Source organism: Terrapene carolina, unplaced genomic scaffold (genome assembly GCF_002925995.2).
Source record: "Terrapene carolina triunguis isolate 2854851 unplaced genomic scaffold, T_m_triunguis-2.0 Scaffold139, whole genome shotgun sequence".
Taxonomy (NCBI): domain Eukaryota; kingdom Metazoa; phylum Chordata; order Testudines; family Emydidae; genus Terrapene; species Terrapene triunguis.
The window spans coordinates 13,904,951-13,926,721 of NW_020664490.1; the positions used below are offsets into that span (position 1 = coordinate 13,904,951).

Below are 21,771 nucleotides of genomic sequence, written 5' to 3' on the forward strand. Positions count from 1 at the left end.
ATGAGTAGCTGCATAAAATATTTGCTTAAAGATTTTCACATGTCATCAGTTTAACATTTTTAGGATATGCTGAGAAGAGAGTTGGTATCTATTTACCCAGAAAATGTGAATGTATTCCTGTACTTTCAGGATTTCTGGATTTGCTGTTATGTGTCTGATCCATTTTCATGTATTGTAATAGTCAAGAAATTTAGGAAATCCAAAGGCCTGATTCTTAGCAGTGTATCAAAAGAAAATACAGTTTAATAATAATTTATTTCTTCTAATCCTATTTGCTATAAATTCTGTTGCTTAGTGTTCAAATATTTAAAAGTAGGAAATTTTGTTGAAAAATAGTTGGAGACTTACAAACATACGTCTTGAGATTCTATTAACTTCTCAAATCCCACTAGTCCAGCTGACCTGGTGCCAAATTGAGACATGGCATTAGTGGGTATAACTCTGCTGTCTTCTCTGGAGTTACTGCATGTTATACCAAATGTGACTATGACCCATGATCATCCTGATATCATTGAGAACTCCCGGTGTTTGTGAACCTACATAGCAGAAGTTACAGTTACTGTACAGTTAATCTACATCTAGCTATGTACTGTAGATATGCATAACTATAGACAAGTTGTTATGGTAACTAAAGCAAACTGAATGTACAGGTAGAATGAAAAAAACCCACACCAATTCATTGTTTAAAATGCTCAAATATTTTTTGGAAATCAGAATGTTATGATTTTAGTCTCCAAACTCTCCTACTTCCAGTAACATTCATTTCTAGCCCTGGCAATTAACAAGATGACAGAATCTTAATACTGTTTTTGGTCCAAAGTAAAATATAACAATACACTGGACAGAACTGGGAAACTTTTAATACCTGCTCATATTTGAGCCATGTTGTGAAGTAGGATATCACAAGGGGAGGAACACATTTTGGTGGTAGATTCTTTTTATTTAAAAAAAATAGTAGCTGAGGAAAAACCTCTTGATAGGATTAACATTCTATTAGCAGTCCCAGCAAATTGCAGGTAAAAAGATCATGTATGCAAATTAAATGCAGTTTATTCCATTTTTTGCAATTTTTCATGTTGCAGAAATAAAGAGGCTTATTCCATGCTTATCAAGATCACATATGTGGTCTTATGTGTATATGGTACACAGACACAAAAAACGTTTTTGTTGTAAACTCTAAGCTGATTATTTTCACTGTTGAAACAAAGGACTTGTGATGCATCCAAAAATCTTGGATAGTGGAAAATCTTCCACATATGTTCTGTTATAGATTTAATATCTTGATCGTAACTTTACTATACATTCTGTTCACATAACTTTTTCGTTTTTTAGAGAGCAGATAATAAAACAGTCCACAGAACTGGTCTGCAGAGCCTACAGTGATATATATGCAGCTGTGATGAATCCAGCCAATGAATATAAGGATCCGGAAACCATACTACACAGATCTCCTCATCAAGTTCAATCACTTCTCTCATAAACTTATTTTCCAAATTATGTTGCAGAACACTTACTATAATGTTACTTAACATCACATTCCCTTAATATTAAAGCCTTCAATATTTGCAGTCTGTTTTTATATTTTTGAATTTTGATTATAACCGTACAGTTACCTTGAAGGGCAGTGATGGGGTTTTGTTTAATATGTCTAACAGAAGTCTGGCCATTTCTATACACTTTGTGTTGAGTTCTTGCTATAGACAAGAACAAGAAAATAGAATATAGATTAATAATTATTTTTAACTTATTCTTGGAAAGGAAATGAAGGATCATGACAACTTTTCTGATCAGAAATGAAAAATTATAGTCTGCTACTTACTACACCTAATTCTTCGAATAAGATGTTGAAACACTGTCTTCTGACATTAGTGAACTAGCCAATACTCTCTTAATTGCTGTTTCCCCCTGCTTTTTTCCATTCTATTCCTAGGTGCTTTATTCAATAGCCCATTGCAAGTACGCATATTATTGTTGTTTGTATTGTCATAGCATCTAAGAGCGCTAGTCATGGACCAAGATCCCATTGTGCTAGGTGCCGTACAAACACAGAACAAAAGAGTTTCCCTCCTAATAGTACATAATTTGGATATAGCTGATATACTTCTGAATATCTAGAAGTAAATCAGCTTTACATCCTGTATGTCATTTCAAAATATTTGGCACTGTGGCATACTAAGATTCTTTAAAGCCCACTGATTTCATGTCTCTGGAACAAGGTAAAAAAATCAATTTTGTTTGTTATTGGTTCTGGTGCTTTTCTTGATGCCACTGGTGCCCATACCAAAACAATCTAAATTCAGAGAACAAATCATTGCCTTGCAAACGTAAAGGAGAATTTAGAAGGTTAGTAACTTAACTGTGAATTATATTCCATTGTTAACAGGGAAAATAATTCAGACCATTAGGCAGTTAAAAAATGTATAACACATTTCCAATAAGAATAGGAAATACAGTAGATTCCACTTACTAGCACCCCCTCAGTTGCCAGCAAATAGTTGCTATTATCCAGCAGTTGCTAATAAGCAGAAGACAGGTTTGCTAGGCAACAGCCAGGACAAGAAGTGCTGGGATGTGCCTTCCCTGGCTGCAGCCCTGCAAAACTGCCTGTAGGCAAGGCAGCAGCGGGGAGGAGGGCTGCAGCCTGGATGCCAGGGCTTTCTACGTGGTGCTGTGGCGCTGTACCGTACCTCTCCCTGCTCTCTCCAGGGGTTGGGGATCAGCACGTCCCAGCACTTCCTTCCCCACATGCAGTCCCCCGGCAGGATGCAGCACAGGCAGAGGTACCATGCAACTGAAGCATTCATGCTGTAGTCCCCTCCCCCTTGCCCTGTTCACAGCCTCCACTGCCAGACCACAGCCCCTTACCTCCTGTGCAGTCCTGTGCACAGGCAGGTTTCCAGGGCTGCAGCCCCAGAAGGAAGTGCTGGAATGGTCTGATCAATGGCCCCGAGCATGTTTCTGGGACTTCAACCTGGGCAGGCACGTTCAGCACTTCCTTCTCTGGCTGCAGCCTTGCAAACCTGCTTGCAGGTGGTGCTTTTCTTCTGAAAAACATTGGCAAGGGCACGCTGCTTATTAACAATCTCCGAATCCCATTAACATTAAAGTCAATAAGACGGGATTGGCTCCTGGCAAAATGATGCTATTAACCAGGAGTTGTTAATATTAATCTACTATATTTCAATTACTTGTGCAGTCTGTGGTGTCATTCACAATGTAGGCTGGATGTAAAATTCTGTAGAAACCCTGCGGATATCCCAACAACTCTTGCATGATTCTGTAAAACCTACTGGGGATATAGTTTTTAGTTGGCCATAATGCATTTTTCTCTTGTTCTGGAAGCTGAAATGATGAGCCATTTGTGTTTGATTAAATGTTTTTTCTTTAAATAATAGAAATCATTAAACAAAACCAAAAAAAAAATCATTTTTAATCCTTGCTTGAAAACTGTACTGTTATGGCCCGAGTGTCAGCAATGGCTTTGGATACTACTGGAAAATGAAGAACTGTTTTGTATGGTAGTCACCATTACATTTTGTCTTTGCAAGCAGATCATATCACTGTGGGTATTTCCTGTATTTAGCATGGAGAGTACTTGCAGAACAAATTGAAATGAACTACTTACCTTTGTTAAATAAGTTATTGGTGACCAGTGTAGGATTTTTACAGATGATCTGTGCTTCCAGAAGGAAAGTAAAATAAATAATAGAAATTTTACTGGATTTCCAACTGACCTGTTAAGAGACAGTGAAAACATTATTATAAATTGAGAATATTTGCTTCATTCAAGAAATCCTGCCCAGAAAATCAGAGGTTACCAATAAGGGATCTTTATACTATGGAAGAAGGAGGCACAGGTGGGAAACCTTCCTTTGGGAGACCTCAGTTTCCATGTTTTCTTTTCCTCCAAGATTTTGTGTAGAAGGTGGACAGTGGGTTGTTTCAGGTGCTTCGGTTTAAGCTGGTGCATACTTAGATGGGATGAGCTACCATTCACATAGAATTTTATATTGTGTATTTTAAATTTATGGGATGTGCATTGTGACGAGTTGGGGACTCTGTACAACGTATGAATTCTGGATGATATGACATTGTATCATGACCATTACTGTGTTATTGTAAGCCTGTATGTGTGGATTCACTATCGCTGACAAGACATACTGCAAGCGCACACTGCAGACTGAGTACAGTGCGGAATACTTAACATTTAGGATGCAGGCAGTTTTTAGCATAACCTTTGTGTGGTCAAAGCACTATCATTAAAGAAAACCAGTCTTCTCTGAGGGATGTTTTTGGAGCAGTGGAAAGTTACCAAACACAGAACAAAGAAAGCAGGGATTTAAATGAGGAAACACACAGGAACAGAGAGGGTGCAATTGAGGGATGCTGAGGGAGAGACTGGGGAGGAAGACTCCATGAGGGAGAAGCCACTCAGCATGTACCAGCCTGCGTGAGGCAGGGAAACCCTGCCTGTCTTCCTGAGCCCAGGTGGCCTCCCAAGGGCAGGGTGAACTAGCGAGAGGCATTGTAGCTAGGATGTTTGTTTTCTAACTGATGCATACTCTCTTGTGCTTGATATGATTAAGTACAAGAGAATTGTGTTAGATTCTGGGCAATGCATCTGTGTTATATGCTTCACAATTACACATGCCTCCTGAGAGAATTAAGCTGTAAACCAGAAGGCTCACATTTTTCCATGAGATTCTGGGACAGGGTGTGTTTAAGAAACTGGAGTATCTTGGGGGTCAGCGCTGGTCCTGGGGGCCTAGGACACATGGGCTGAGAGAAACTGTGTAGGGGTAGCAGACAGTCATTGCCCAGGAAATGTGCCAGAAAGGCCAAGGGAGGACAAGATACTGGGCAAAATTGCTGAGACTCAAGGAAGGCTTAAACCATGGAGGGATGAGGCACCCAGAGACTTGGAGTCCCCTCATAGCAGTGGAGTAGATGGCCTGCAGGGGGCACCTGACCGAATCTGTGACCAGCACCTGTAGAGGTTTATATAAATAATATACCTCCATACCAGTTATGTGCTAATCAGCAGCCACATCGACAGCCAGTGTATGTCTGTAAAAGAACCAGTGGCAGAGAAGAACAGCAACTCAGAATGTAATCCTAGAAAAATAGTCCAATCCAACTATATGTTAGGAATCAACTGCAGTGGTAATGTCACAGGACAGTGATCATCTTCCTTTTCTAGTATATAGTATACTGGCATAATATAAAAGAACTACAAAAAAAAGTGTCCTAGATCTCTTAGAATAATGACTCTGATCTGTTATAAACATGAATGTTATGGGTGTTTTGGGTCTTTAAATAATTTAAAGGGAGAGTAAAAAGTATGGTATCATTTTGAACTCTTAACATCATGCAAGGAAAAAAATCCAGCAAGCCTGGAAAAAGCTTCATATGGAGAACCCAGCCCCAATTCATAAAACATATTTGAATTGAGACGCTCCCAAGGAAAACAATTCTTCAGTACTTCTCATTCATCTGTTACCTGGTGAGACATCTTAAATTGTTTGATCTTTACATTATCATGATATGTATGGAAACAGTTTTGTTGAAGTTGTGTAATGTTGTATACTATTGTTTAATTAAGGTGTTAAATTATGGGAATTGCATAACAAGTAGTAAGAGGACAATAAACATGGGCTTGTGATAAGATGCATGAAACTGAACAATTTTTCGGCTTTGAAGTTTAGGAAAGACTAAATGAATATTTTCTCCAGTCACAGAAACTGACCACAAACTTCAATAAGCAGTCAATAGCTTGCGAAAGGATTTGCGAGAAGTTATTTCCTATACTTGAGTCCATGCTGAGACTTCTCCATGATGTGCCTCAACTAACCCTTTCATCCTTTCCTGTTAGTAATGTAAAGGTCATAAAGTTGTTACTTTAAAAAATAAAAATCAATCGCTAATTTTGGCTTGATCAATAGAGGTGAACAACAAAGGATCATAGTTGAGAAAATTAGTCAATAAAAGCTTAAGAGTAACTGATTATGTCTTCCTTGGTGGTGATGCCTGATTTTTCCTCTCATTCTCTGAAAGGAAAAAAAGACTAGATGAGCTTTTTATTTGCAGTTTCCGATTAGTAAAATAAAAGTCAATAAGGAAAAAACTGCCCATGTTGATCCTGTAACACACATTCATCAGAAAATATGAAGCAGTGTTCTCCTTTGAAAGGACCAAAGCCTGCAGACACCTATTACTCAAGATTAGCGCTCAGAGCTGGCTTTAGGCCGATTCCCCGGAATTGGGTCCCGTGGGTAAGAGGGCCCCTCACCTTAGGCTCACCCAGCGGTGGTCCGCTCCAGCAGCATTTCGGCGGCGGGGGGGGGGGGCGCTCCGGGGTCTTCGGGGGGGGGGGGGCGCTCCGGTGTCTTCGGTGGCATTTCAGCGGCGGGGGGTCCTTCAGTGCCGCGGAAGACGCGGAGCGGAACCCCCGCCGCAGAAGAGCCGGACCGCAGAATCGGGACCCGCAGGTCCTAAAGTCAGCCCTGTTAGCACTTACTCCTGTGAGCAGTCCCATAAGTATTGTAACAAATGGGATTACTGGTGCGGAAACGGACTAACTTTCACTTATTATCATTGTGTGCAGTGTTGTTGTAGCCATGTTGGTCCCACGATATTAGAGAGACAAGGTGGCTGAGGTAAAATCTTTTATCGGGTCAACTTGTGTTGATGTGAGAGACAAGCTTTTAAGCTTACATGGAGCTTTTCTTCAGGTGTCCTGACACTTTCACATAGGTTTTGCTTTCCTGTGCGTGTGTGTGTGTGTGTATGTGTATAGATATAATATGTAATCACTGAGAAAAGTAAAATAAAAACTGCTTTCATAATAGTGTCTAATAGTAGCAGGAGCCATGTTTATATTCCTTGTAGAGTTAAACATATGGTGCAGATGTTATTAATAAGCAGGTTTACACATTGCTACTTGTAGGCTATAATAGTGCATTTCCCATATACCATGTTGTGATGAAATTACATAGGGTACTGTGTTAAAGTGTTGGGTTTTTTAGAAGCAGCTTACTTTTAGCCATAGAGATTTAGGGCTAGATTTTCAGAATTTGCATGCCTATGCTTTAGACCTTGGGTTTCAAATACTGTACCTGATACATAATGTCGATGTTGAAGAAACAAACTTTTTGCCATCTGTGCATATTGAAATCTGTTCTTTAAATACAGCTTTCAGTTTTTAAAGCTCCCATTGTACAACTGCTTTCAATTTGAACAGGTGTGGATGCACTCATGTTATTAATGGCCTATCAAAATCAAATTGGGGAAGCCAGTGAATTTAAAAAAAAGTAATTACTTCAAGATGATTCAATGCACAAAATAGAACCAAAGTAAAAGCAAATACAACAATTGAGCTGAATTCAGAAGAAAAAATGTATTTTCAACGCCAAATTGTGCACATGTAGGGATAGGTTGGTGGCATGTTAGCAGGAAATAAGTGTTGACTTGTGTTTTTGTGTGTGTGTGTGCATGATGGCATGTTACACCTTTCTTGATGTTTTTACAATAATGTATTCTTCCTCCATATGGGGGTCTAGGATACTTCATCTCTTTAATCTGGAGAGCCACCAGTTTGCCAACAAGAAAATAAATCCTGCTATTGTAACCTGACACCGTCAGTCCTGAAAAAGTGGATCAGCACCATGTTTAGAACTGAACCAAATATATCACTCTGCAAATTGGCCCATAGGAAGTGCAAATGTAGAAACTAGCCATCTGTTCACCCACAATGGCTTCTGAATCCAGCTCTACTGTACTGCGCAACTATTACCTCACGTAACATAAGGCCAGCTCAAGCCTTCTTGATATATACGTTTAGGTTGGACATTAGGAAAAACTTCCTAATTGTCAGGGTGGCTAAGCACCGGAATAAATTGCCTAGGGAGGTTGTGGAATCTCCATCATTGGAGATTTTTAAGAGCAGGTTAGGCAAACACCTGTCAGGGATGGTCTAGGTAATAATTAGTCCTGCCATGAGTGCAGGGGACTGGACTAGATGACCTCTTGAGGTCCCTTCCAGTCCTATGATTTTATGATACTTTATCCCACAGATGGGGCAGAGGTTCTGGGGGTGGTGGTCAGAGGTTGGGGAACAGGGAGGGTTGGGAGTGGGAGTCCCGGGGGGCCTGTCAGGGGGCGGGGATTTGGATAGGGGTCAGGAGGGCAATCAGAGCACAGGGAGCAGAGGGTTTGGCTAGGGGTAGGGGGTGCCGGGAGGGGGCGGTCAGGGGACAAGGAGCGGGGGGCATTGGATGGGTTGAGGGTTCTGAGGGGCAATCAGGGGGCAGGAAGTGGGAGGGGGCAGATACGGGGCGGGAAGTGGGAGGGGGCGGATAGGGGGTGGGGGCCAGGCTGTTCGGGGAGGCACAGCCTTCCCTACCCCGCCCTCCATACAGTTGCAGCAACTCAGGCCAAAAAGTTTTCCCACCCCTAGATTAATCTTAATCACAGATTGAAAAATCTGTGACATGCCATATTGACTCTTGTGGCAGTGCCAAAATAACACTAGTTTGGGGAACTGGTCAGAGTTTTACAGGCCAATGTCTCATGAAATAACTGAACAAGAAATAAATACTCTATGCTCTTAGAAAGCTGGCAATCCCAGCTGCTTAGTGATGTGACACATCTCAATTTGTCTTGGTAAGTTATTTCAAAAGGTTATAATTATATCATCTGGATTGCCAACTTGCTTAGTTTTACCCCACTTCAGTTGCAATGTGAATTTAGCAGCTGTTTTCTCCAAGTGAGAGTGGTAAAAACAGTTGCTTTATACTTTCTGAATGCTTGGAATGTCAACTTTCAAATGTTATAAAGTATTAATCCTGAATTTTAGCAGTCTGTGAGATTTGCTGCTAAAATCATGTTACAGTTTACGTGGGGGAAGGAAAACAAGATGTTCAGGATGTGATTTTTAAGTTCTAAGATGATGTGATATCGGGCCTAGCACTTTGGTGCTACACTAAGTGGTAAATAGTAGAGTCCTTTATGGAAAATGTTGTCTAAGATCTTATCTTTATATATTGGCCCAGACACTATGTTGATTGGTGCGGTGTATGGTGCTATGTAGACAGGACAATAAAACAAAATAGCAATGTGATTTTAATTTCTGATTTCCACCAGGATTTTTTTTTTTTAAATCTACCACAACCTCGTGACTATCCCAAACTCTGGGAGCCCTGGATGATATATTTAAAAGTACACTCAGAAATAAGCAGACTCATTTTGTTTACTCCCACATCACAGTACCCCAGCAACAACAAAAATATAACGTAAGATTAATGGAATCCTCACCACAGTGTTTCTCCCCGCGCCACCCAGCTGTGCCAGCCATTCCTCCCCTCCCCTTCGGAGTCAGGGATAAAAGACTAGAGAAAAACATGGAACTTCAGTAGAAATGCTTTCACTGCTTCAGGTTCAGGCAATTTCTATCATGCCCTGCTTTAGCTGGCTGTTGTCACCTTTTTTCCCCTTACAAAGGGCAGAAGAGAAGTTGTTTCCACCCCAGAATAGGCAATAACCTAGTGATTAGAATACTCACCTGGGATGCAGGAGAGACAGGTTCAAGTCACTGGTCTGAATCAGGCAGAGCAGGGACTTGAACCTGACTCTCTCACATCACAGCTGTGTGACCTAACCAGTGGGCTGTTGGGAGGAGTGGGGCTCTCTGACCAGAAATTCCATCCATTTCTTCTTGAAGAAAGTTTTGTTGACTCTGATGCTTTCAATAAAAAGTTTCTGTTTTGATAAATTGACATTTTCCAATGAAAAAGCCTTTGGTTAAAAATTTCCTGACCAGCTCTAGTGTGCAATTTGTGATTCTATCCCTGCATTTTCTCTCAAAAGAATGCTTAATTGTTATTTCAAAAGCTTAATTTTTAAAAAATGAAAAAAGGCTTTCAGGACAACTCATCTTTTCCAATTTAAAAATTACTGCCTTTTTTAACCTCTCTGCTTGCCTTGCTGAGTCATTTTCCAGTGAGAAAAAAGGTAGAACATTTTGAGAATAAATGAAGGGATAAAACTTACTTTTATGACTAAAAGATGGTGCAGTCATGGGTGTGGAGCTGTTTGAAAGCTACTGTCACCCACTTGTAATGAGGGAAAGAGCTGCCCAAGAAGCATTTGTTTTGTAGAAATACAGCAATTCTAACTAGTGACGACAGTGGGCTGAATACCATCACAGATGTATTATGTTTAGCTAATCAAAAGGATTTTCAGAGCCCAGATTATAAAACACTAATATAAAAGAATATCCAGTTGTATTGTATAACTGTACTTCTTTGAGTGTTGCTTTTACAGGTTAACAAATGAACAAAACCCAACATTCCTAACCTTGTCATACAGCGATCTAAAGGCAAGCCATAAATAAACTTCAGAGCAGGACATACCCTTTCTGTGTATGGGTAAGTAAAGTATAGAAAGGTTAAATGATTTGCACAAGCTCACATAGTAAGTCGGTGGCAGAGCTGGCAATGGGTCCCCTTTGACTCTTGAGATACTTAGAAAACTTTTCTTGTTGTAATTAATGAATGAATCTTGAGCAGGATGTTTGAACTGGATGCTTGTACTGATGGATTACTGCTGGGTGGAGAAAGGTAATTCCATTTCACAAAGGATTTTGAAACTTTGAAATTTGGTTTCATTCAAATTTAGAATCTGTGCCTGAGTTGTGTCAGCACTTCATCAAAATCAGTCTCTGCAAAAAATGTAGATTTCAATGAATCAGCAAATTCCAATGAAAAAAAAGTTTTGGAATTTCTCCAACCAGATCTACATTGGATCCTTTATGGCAATCAAATTTCTCCTTTTGTATGTCCCGTTCAAGATAGAACTTCAGCATGTGCGTAAATCCCATTGAAATCAGTGGGACTGAAGAATATATTTTAATGTGAAGCACAGGCTTAAATGCTTTTCTCAGTTGGACTTCAGTGTCCACTTCGTAATTAGAATTTTCACCTCACTGCTGTATTTATTATGCAGGAGCAGATTGGTGCTAAACCAATACATTGGGTCAGGTACTCAGCCTAGGTACAGCAGTTTAGTGCAGCTCTAGCATGAAAATCTTCCCTTCAGCCATTTGAAGATTACCGCTGCATCCCTGCAGGGCTAGAGCCAATTTAGTGGCCCCTCACACCGGAGGTTTGGCTGGGGTAGTATGGCCAGGGCCTCCCCTATACCTTGGTGATCCTCAGATAATTGAACAGCCCCTGCGGGGCCAGCAGCAAAGGTGCAGTTTTCCAGGACTAGGGGACCAGACTGGTGCTGAGCCTTCCAAAGGTAGGTAGGGTACACAAAGGGCACCTTTGCACATGCTCGTGCATACACACTCCCTGAGCTGCAGGAAGTATTCCTTGGCCACAGCTCAGGGTCTGACCCATTAACGATACAGACCTCATACAGGAATTTGATGTGCATTTGAGAGGTGAACCTCACTCTCTCAAATACATTTTATTTTTGGCTGCTTTGTTCAAGTTTTAAAGGAAACTTAAAAGATCAAGCAAGATATGGTTGGAAGCGTGAGGTGTCATTAATGTAAAGTGGTTGAGTAAAAACACCATTAATCTGTTGAGTGTTTAATGTGCAGTCAGTAAAGTTTTCACTGCTAGCTAGATCACAGATGTGGTATTGTCAAATAAGAGGATAATGCCTGCCAGGCAGGATCACTGACTATATTTAGGGAGAAGATGTTCAGAACACGCTATTTATAGAACCCACACAGATATAAACAAAGTTCTTAATCTGCCAAAGATAACATTAGTCGTGATTTATCAAAGTAATCTTTATCCATTTTCAGTAAAATAGTGTAATTTTATCCTTTATGAATGTAATGTGCATTTCACAGGATTCTTTTTGTCGATAGAAAGCCATTTGTTGCACTTGTTAAGCCAATTAGCCTGTTTCTGGGGTTTAGAATAGAATAAAAAATGCTCATGAATGGAAAATACGGGGGTTTTAAAGTTTGTGAAAGATATTCACTGTGCTTTGCAAATCAATATTCAGCTCCAAACATTTTCCGCACTTAAATGCAGCTCTGTGTCAATTTAGATCATACAGACAAGGCAGATATATTTTCATTTCCTTAAAAAGCGACAAAGAGTCCTGTGGCACCTTATATATTAACAGATGTATTGGAGCATAAGCTTTCGGGGGTGAATACCCACTTCGTCAGACGCGTGTGGTGGAAATTTCCAGAGGCAGGTATAAATATGCAGGCAAGAATCAGTCTAGAGATAATGAGGTTAGTTCAATCAGGGAGGATGAGGCCCTCTTCTAGAGTTGAGGTGTGAACACCAAGGTAGGAGAAACTGCTTTTGTAGTTGGCTAGCCATTCACAGTCTTTGTTTAATCCTGAGCTGATGGTGTCAAATTTGCAAAGAAACTGAAGTTCAGCAGTTTCTCTTTGGAGTCTGGTCCTGAAGTTTTTTTGCTGCAGGATGGCTACCTTTAAATCTGCTATTGTGTGTCCAACCCCTCAGACAGAGACCAACACCTACAAAATCTTCACCAAGCATTCTCAAAACTACAATACCCGCACGAGGAAATAAGGAAACAAATCAACAGAGCCAGACGTGTACCCAGAAGCCTCCTGCTGCAAGACAAGCCCAAGAAAGAAACCAACAGAACTCCACTGGCCATCACCCACAGTCCTCAGCTAAAACCTCTCCAACGCATCATCAGTGATCTACAACCCATCCTGGACAACGATCCCTCGCTTTCAGAGGCCTTGGGAGGCAGGCCAGTCGCTTTTTACAGATCCAGACTAACACAGCTACCCCCCTGATACTTGACTTTCATTTCCTTAGTTCCTCGCTGTATTATTTTAAAACTGCACCTTTTCTCTGGTTTGATCAGCAACTAGGTGGACCCTGGTTTCTTCTCGCTAGTTGTGCTGACAGCAGAATGACAACCAATTTAATAATAGGATTTTCACACTCTGTTACTTACACATACACCCCAACTCCCAAGATGACTGCCATGACCACCCCTGGCTGCTATTTGATTTTTTGCCCCACCACATGCAGACAAATACCAGGAGTCATGGAGAAGGCAAAAGGAGTTAAAAACAGCACGGTCTCGGTGCTTCCTCAGGCCTTTGCTGCCAGCACATTCAGCCCTCAACAGGAGCAGGCCCTGCTCACAATGGGAGGTGGAGCAGCTTCTTCTGCTGAAGCTGCACAGGGCCTTGACTCTGCAGAGGTACAATCAACTGGCTGGATAAGTAGGAAATGAGCTCACTTTCTGGGATCAGAGGAGGAAAGGAGTCAAAGTGGGAAAAGAAGAATCAGAAGAGGACATAAGTAGAGGTTTTTTTTGTTTTTTTGTTTTATTTTGGTTTTTTAGTTTGATTTTTAGTCCCTGTTTTGGCTAAGATCTCCCCTCACGTTGTTTCTTTTGTGGCTTCTAGAGATTTATTTTCCTCAGCCCCTAGTTCTAAGACCAGGAAATCACTCTCCAAGGCGTTGGAACTATAAAGATACCTTACCCCTTTTCTTATACATCTCTATGCTCTGTTTCAAGTGGCCGCTACACATTCTCACTCCAGAGAGGCACTGGCAGTGCAGCTCTGATGGTGGAACTGTTTGTAGCAGTGCCGGTTGGAGTGCTGCCATTCCCCTTCCTATCCCTCCTCATGGGGCAGGGTGCTCCAGCTGCCTCAGCGCTTTCCAGCCAGGGTAGCAGACAGACCAGAACCATTCTGCGGTCAATCCAACCTCTTCAAAACCTCAGTACCTTCCATTACTTATTTTGGATTTCTTCATTTTGTTTGTGTAAAATAAGTGATTTATTTTATTAGTTCCCTCATCTTGGTGTGGGCTGATGGATCCTGTGGTGCAGGTGAAGAGGAAAAAACCAGGATTTAAGAGGTGTTGCTCTTCTTCTGCTGTGTTCCCCACTTAAGATGCTCCTAGGCAGCGTCTGACTTGCTTGGGGGAAGCGGGCACTCCTTATGGTGAATGATCTGCGGCATCTTTGCCCAAAGAGCTTGTAGCAAGTGTCAAAACCCGCCCCCAAGCCTTAGTGCCACAGGAGTCTCTAGCAGCCAAATCCCACCAGCTCTGTTTGTACTGGGAGGCCAGCGTCAGCCCCTACTCCCACAGGGAACAGAACGCATCCCCTCTCCTGAGGTGTGGCTCAAGCCTCCTCCCTGTTGTTTGCTAGTCGGAGTGGCTTCTCCCCTCTCCTTGCGTGGGTTGAGCCCTGATTCCTTTTCCTGCCAGATGGCGCTCGTCGTATGATGACTCCTCACTCTGCCCGAGACACAGGGGTGCTGTCCCTGGAGAACGTTAATGCTACTGACAAGGCGTGTAAAGCCCAGTACGATAGGGCACAATATAATACATGAAACAAACCCACCAAAGGAATACCACACCCAACATAACAGTATAACAAGGAGGACTTTATTGGGAGCAGGAAAATAGGATCTAGGGAAGGAAAAGATTAGGGTTAACTAATCTGGGACAGTTTGTCAGTTTGACCGTGTGCTTGATTGCTTGCTTGTTTGTTTGAAAAGTGTGAATTGGGAGTGCTTTGTTCCAGGTGGGCCTTGAGTGGGCCTGACTGGTATATAAGGGCAGTCAGCAGCGAACCAGCTGAGCGGCGAACAGCAGAGGCTAACAGAGGGAGTTCGCCTGGGGAGAGCTCACTGAGGCTTTCCTCTGCAGGTTTCTCTGAGTAGTTCTTGCAACAGCTGAGGAAGCTCTTAAGAGGAAGATGATATGGAAGGTGAGCAATCAGCTGTTCTCAATGGTGGCAGATGACAGAACAAGGAGCAATGGTCTCAAGTTGCAGTGGGGGAGGTCTAGGTTGGATATTAGGAAACACTATTTCACTAGGAGGGTGGTGAAGCACTGGAATGCGTTACCTAGGGAGGTGGTGGAGTCTCCTTCCTTGGAGGTTTTTAAGGCCCGGCTTGACAAAGCCCTGGCTGGGATGATTTAGTTGGGAATTGGTCCTGCTTTGAGCAGGGGGTTGGACTAGATGACCTCCTGAGGTCCCTTCCAACCCTGATATTCTATGATTCTATTATTCTAATAAGTACTAAACATTAACAAATTTACCAGTTACACACCTCCCAACACTCTCACAAAACTTTGCAACCCCCAGCTCCCTCCCTGGCACCTTCCCAGGCAGGCAGATGGTATGCTGAGGTTGAGTTGAGTACTTCAGTGAACAATGGCCAGCTTAAATAAAAAGGGTCCCCTGAGTATGTCTTTGCCCTTGGGTGAGGTAGGGTCTTCTCCTGGATTCCTGATCTGGAGTCCTGGAGTCTCGGCTGGCTCTCAATCGCTGGCACGGTGTTGGATCTCTGCCCCTCTTGACCCTGGTCTCTGCAGGGCTGGAATTACCTGGCCCAGCAGTTCCAAGATGCCCTCTGTGGAGAGCTGGGGGAATTAATCAGAGACTCCTTGAGCTGTTCTGCTTCTTTCTCAGCTCCAAACTCAAAGATTAAATTTGAGACTAAAACTAGTCTCCTGTCTCTGAGTCAACCTGCCCCTCCCACTAAGGGGCTGAGCAGCCCTGGCTCATCATTGGCCCAGCAAATTGTTTTTCCATATCACCCCATGCAGAAGCCTTCCTATTGGCCATAGCAGGAGTTTCTAATAGTCAATTCTGTCCCCACCCCTGACTCCAACTATGCTGGGAAGTGGGAAATGGTGTCAGAGGGCTCTGGTACCAATTATAGTTGTCCCTTGGTGGGAACCCCTAGAGGCTCCGTTTGGCCCTGCAGAAGCTGGTAAACTCAAAATGGGGGTTTGCAGAAGGTACTGTCATCCACTCCTGGAGTGAAAACAAAACCTAGCGAGAGATCCTAAGCCATCGGTTCCAGAGACAATGGAACTGCACAGGTGTCTGCCTCTGTTAGCGGAACCAATCCTAATGGAAAGTGCCCCTTTGGATCAGATTCCTCCAGCTCTGGATAAGGGTATGACATGAGCTACAGGTTCTGTTAGCAGGGCCAAGCACTATTCTGTGTCCCTCTTGGATCCTTCAGGGTTGGTTCTGAAAATGTCCTCCAAACCTAGGCCAAAAGTTAAGGCCACAGCACAGGACAAATCCTTAAAGAAGGATCATGTGACACTCTCTCAGGGTGTCCAGGACTGTGGTCACTGTGTTACTCTCCTGCCTCCAGTGAGAGGGAGTCTTGCTTTTGGTAGCTGAGGGTCAGCTCCCTGACACTGCCACCCCTTCAGCCACTCAATTACTCTCCTCAGGGCTCTGCCAGTCCCTACTTTGCGTTTCAGGTTAACACTTGGTGTCTCCCTGTCCCTGAACTCCTCAGAAGCATCCCCCTGTAGTATCCAGCCCCTGGACACTCAGTAATTACCAGGTAAGCTATTAGACAAAGAGACAGTGAACACACAGCTTGACTGGTGCAACTGGTACAACTCAGGACCAGGTCCTTTATAGCAACACAGTGCTGGAATCTACTTACAGAGAAAACAAATATAAGTTTATTTGCAAAGATTAAGATTTAAGTGTTCTTCTTTGAGTAGATGCGGCCATGTATTCCACTTAGGTGTGTGTGCGCCAGAGCCAGAAAATTTTGTCTAGCATGATCCGTAGGGGGATGGTGCTTGCCATCTTGTGGTTGTAGCCCCTCTCCTGGCTATATTAGGCAGCACATCCCCACCCCCTTATTTCCTTCTCACTGCCCGGGGCTAGCGTCGCAGGTCTGTGTGGTTTTCACCTCACAATCCCTTCTCAGTTACTGAGTGTTTTCTCTGTATATCGTTTTCCCTGTTGTATACCCTGTTTACTGTTAGTGTTAGTATAGTTAGTTGCCCTAGGTGATTTCCTCACTGGGGTTCAAACACTGTCCATCGTGTGAAGGGGCAATCCCCATCAGTGATTTTTATGAGGCGTTTGCTCTGTTTGGGTGAGGGTCATGCCAAGGCACAGTGTTTGATCTGTAAATTGTTCACTAAAATGACTCAGGTGGCTAGAGACCTTTGCCTGAAGCAGCACCTCCTCAAGTAGGCCATGAGGCCTGTTTCAGCACCGCAGCTCATGTCAGATCAGTGGTCGCCCTTGGGTTCAGTGAATGACACCACTCTGCATTCCAGGGCTGGCATCTCTCCCGAGAGATGGAGAAACCACTCTCCTTCCTCGAGTGCACCAAGGAAAAGGTCTCAAAAAAACCAATTGGGACTGCCACAGGTCTCCTGGAGACCCTTCTTCTTTGTCTCAGAGGAGTACAGACCAGCGCTACACTACTGCTGGTACATGGGATGGTGCAGATCCTTCAAACCACTCTATGGTATGGTGTAGAGACATTCAGGAGCCTGTACTGTTGACTCTGGTTCCAGCCTTGGGGTCTGTTGAATCCGGTACTGACACCAGCTGTCTCCATGCCAGCAGCATACCAGGCAGCAGCAGATCTACTCCGCCCATTGGTTCTGGACTCCCCATACATCCAGGACTTTGCTGGGGTTACGGCATCCATGACCTCGCCGGCGCTGTCTGGGCGTGTCGCAGAATCTCAGGATCTGTTGGCAACCTGGTTTTCCCCCTGCCACAGACTGCAGAGTTGACACCACTGCCAGGCCCAGCACTGAGGACCTCCTTGGCACCAGAACACTCCTGGGCACCGACGTTGTCTTGGTGGCAGATCCCGTCTCCTACCTCAGACCATCTGCTGCAGCAGCACCACCACTGACCTTGGTACCAGCCCCACTCCTGGCACCAGATGCAACTATGGTGTATTTGGCACTGCAGTGCAAGTTCCATCATTGGCACCAGTACCTTTTTCCTACTGGGTAGCAGGTGAGTCAGACCAGCTGCTTGTACCATTGGATCTAGCTCCACCACTGCCCCCAGAGACCCAGGACTCCTTGGGATCTAGGTTGGGGTCCTCCTCCTGCTCTCCATTGCCCAATTGGTGCCAAGGACCATTCTTGAAGCATCCGTGGTACCAAGATCAGCACTCTCCACAAAGTCAGGACAGGGGCCCCTAGTCTGGGGCCTAGTGGCCATCAATGTCCTACTTGTATCCCCAGTGGCCTCCCTGGAATCAGTGGCATGCTCCTCCATCTCACTCCTCATCCCATTCCAGATCAAGATCACCAGGCACATCAGTGGCTGTAGTTGTTGATCCACCACAAGTTCAGGCATCAGTTGAGCTTCCCCTCTTGGAACTTCTGGAGTTGTCCCATCCAGGTCTAACAGTTCAGGGCCAGGACCCATCCCTAGTGCAGTTGATCACTTCATTGTCATCCCCTGATGATTCAACAGTACCAGGCTCCTCTTCACTCCTGGTGCCAGGGGACTTCAAGGCCTACCAGAACCTTTTGTGGCACGTGGCTGTTACCTTAGGCATCCAGGAAGAGCTCCTGCAGGAGAATATTCACAAACTACTGGATATTCTCCAGCTGTCTGCCATGGGAACAGTAGCCCTCCTTATTAATGATGCATTTTTGGAGCCTGTAAAGGTTCTTTGGAGTACTCTGACTTCAGTGCCACCCACAGCAAAGCACTCAGAGAATCTCTATTTTGTACCTATGCATGCATATTATGTACCTTTGATGGCTTCTATTCCCACTGAGGCTAAGGAATTTATTCCCAGTGCTTTCAGTTTCCCAAATCTACAGGAGGGGTGAGACCTCTTCTTGATCTCTGAAACCTCAACAAAAATATCAAATACGTTAAATCAGAATGACTGGTATGCTGCTCTGGACCTTCTGGACACTTATTTTCATGTGACAATTTTCCAAAGCCACAGACTGTTTCTCCACATTATCATGGTACACCGATATTATCAGTATCTGGTACTCCTTTGATCTGTTCTCTGCTCTTTGGGTTTTTACCAAATGTGTGGTTGTATTGACAGCGTACCTCAGAAAGAGGGGAATTCATATCTTCCCAGACCTGCACAATTGGTTACTGAGGGGCAAGTCCAGGGATGAATTTCTTTCTCAAGTATGCCTCAAACTACATTTACACGATCACCTGGGTCTCATTATTAACTGAGACAAGTCAACGTTGGTCCAATTCATTAAGGCCTTAATAGATTCTACAAGTTCGAGAACACGTCTACCAACAGACTGTTTTCAGGAGATTCGTCATTTGTGTCTAGAGCTGCACTCTCAGCCTTTAACTTCAGCTCGAGTGTGCCTAAGGCTGTTGGGTCACCTGGCTGCTTGCACTCAGGTGGTCCAATTTGCCAGGTTGCATCTTTGCCCTCTTCAAATGTGGCCGAGGACAGTTTATCATCCTACTCATCACCCCTTCAACAGATTGGTCTGCCTCCCTCCGCTGATCCTGGACGTTTTTTTAAGTGGTGGATGGTTCAGGGTAATGTATTCCAGGGTGATTCCTTTGCTGGGTCCCCACTGACCAGGACCATTGTCACCAATGCCTCCTTGATAGGCTGGGTAGCACATCTGGGGCCTCTGAGAGCTCAGGGTCTGTGGTCAGAACAGGAAGCTATGTTTCATATCAACATTCTGGAACTTTGGGCTATTTAGAATACATGTCATGCCTTTCAAGATCGCCTTGGGTGGGGGACTCAGTGGTACACATTCTGACAATACCACTGTGATGTATTATGTGAATAGACAAGGAGGAGCATGCTCGAGAGTGCTTTGTCAGGAAGCAATCAGGGTTTGGTGGTTTTGCATTGGAAAAAACATTACTCTGGTGGCTCATCACTTACTTGGAGCTCAGGATCAACTCATGAGTCACAAGTAGTCTCTGGAGCCCAGTGTCCTGTGGTCCATCTTTGCAATTTGGGGCATCCCTATAATCAGTGTATTCACTGTGAGACACAACAAGAAATGCAGTCTGTTTTGTTCTTGAGAGAGCCTCAGTCCAGGCTCCCTGGCCAACAACTTTCACCTGGGTTGGGAAACAGCATTTCTGTATGCTTTCCCTCCAAACCCAGTCATCCCACAGGTAATCCTCAAACCCTAGCTGGACCATGCCAAGGTCATCCTTGTTGCTCTAGCATGGCCGAGGCAATGTCGGTTCTCGGGCGTTATTGATTCAGCCTCCCATATCTCTTCCTCTTCATCTTGATCTCCTGAACCAGCAACACAGTCAGATCTTGAATGCCTCACTCAGCTGTTTACATTTCACTGTGTGGCTGCTCCATGGTTAAATGAGGAGGCGGAGGCTAAAATTTTGGAGGCTGTTGGACAGCTTTTACTTAACAGTAGGAAACCCTCCATCAGACTGGGTTATTTGGCCAAATGGAAATGTTTTTCGCTGTGGTCATTGGCTTGTGGGGTTCAACTGATGTTGACTGGGATTCAGAACATCTTGAAGTACTTGTTGCATCTTCAGTCTTCAAGTCTTGCACTCGGTTTATTGAAGGTCCACCTGGCTGTGGTTTCAGGAGTTCACCCACCCATCCAGAGAGAGTCGATATTTTTGAATGCCATGGTAGCAATGTTCTTGAAAGGAGTCCTTATTTTCACCCACCGGTGAGAGTCCCTTTGTGGGACCTCAGTACGATCTTAGTGGCTCTGATGGGACCTCCATTCAAGCCATTGGTGGTCTTCTCCTTCTCTTCTTCTGTGTCAAAAGACTGTATTTCTAGTGACTATAACATCCATGAGGCGAGTGTGTGAGTTGCAGGCTTTGATGGCTGAGCCTTCTTATACTCAGTTCTCTAAAGACAGTGACCTGGTGGCCACTCCCTAAGTTTTTATCTAAAGTGCTGTCTAAATTTCACCTGAACCAGGGAGTGTATCTACCTGTGTTCTGTCCTAAGCCACTTTCAACCCTGGAGGAGCAGCATCTTCATTTATTGGATGTCAGGTGCTGCCTCGCCTTTTACCAGGACAAGACTAAACCCTTTAATTGTTTACCTTATATGTTTGTGCCATATGCAGACCAGATGAAGGCACAAGGAGTCTCTTCACAGATTATCTCTAGGTGGATAACTTCCTGCATCAAGACCACATATGAAATAGCGCAAGCTATGCTCCCTCAAAGGGTGCGAGCTCACTCGATGAGGGCACAGGCTACGTCGATGGCATTTTTAAGTGACGTTTCAGTATTGGACATTTGCAGGGACGCCACTTGGTCATTTGTGCATATGTTTACCAACCCTTATGCTGTTACCGTGGCATCCAGAGAAGATGCAAACTTTGGTAGAGCAGTGCTGCAATTCTTGTTGAAGTAGACTCCTCCTGCGGGTACTGCTTGTGAATCACCTATGTGGAATACACGGCTGCATCTACTCAAAGAAGAAACGGTTCCTTACTGTAACTGTAGACTTTGAGATGTGATGCAGTGTATTCCACCACCCACCCTCCGTCCCCTCTGCATTGGAGTCTTCACTATTTGACATTTGGTGCAAAAGTACTGGGGGGGGGTCAGGGCGCCGTCTCATATAGCCAGTGGAGGGGCTATGGCCATGAGGTTTGAGCACTGTTCTCATGGGTCCTGGTAGGCAAAATTCTCCAGCTCCAGTGCACTGGGTGCACGCACACCAAAGTGGAATACAGGTCTGCATCACATCTTGAAGAACCACCATTCCAGTAAGTAACCATTTCATAATGTGCAAAGATAAGAAGACCAACAGGTTACATGTAAAACAAAAGGTATAACGTGCTTTTTAGAGTCTAAACTTAACAGACTAAAATCCTGGTCTAAAGCAACTTCTCACCTCAAGCAACCTCTCAGCATCACTACCCCACAAGGCCAGGATCCAACTTTCATTAATGCAAAAAACTTGCTTTCTCAGTGAAGGATGGCAAAATGTCTTTTTGCTTCTCCTCATATTTCCAAAACTAATTGTTTTCT

At 43.8% G+C, this 21,771-nt stretch overlaps 1 protein-coding gene across 1 annotated transcript in view; it reads left to right on the forward strand.

The window, feature by feature from the left end:
• LOC112119329 (conserved oligomeric Golgi complex subunit 6) overlaps window positions 1-1,860 on the forward strand; it is a 99,345-nt gene extending 97,485 nt beyond the window's left edge. Inside the window, exon 19 of the mRNA XM_024217949.2 lies at window positions 1,333-1,860. Within this exon, the coding sequence (XP_024073717.2) occupies window positions 1,333-1,480 (148 nt within the window). The 3' untranslated portion in view covers window positions 1,481-1,860. The remainder of the gene's footprint in view (window positions 1-1,332) is intronic.
• The last annotated feature ends 19,911 nt before the right edge of the window (window positions 1,861-21,771 follow it).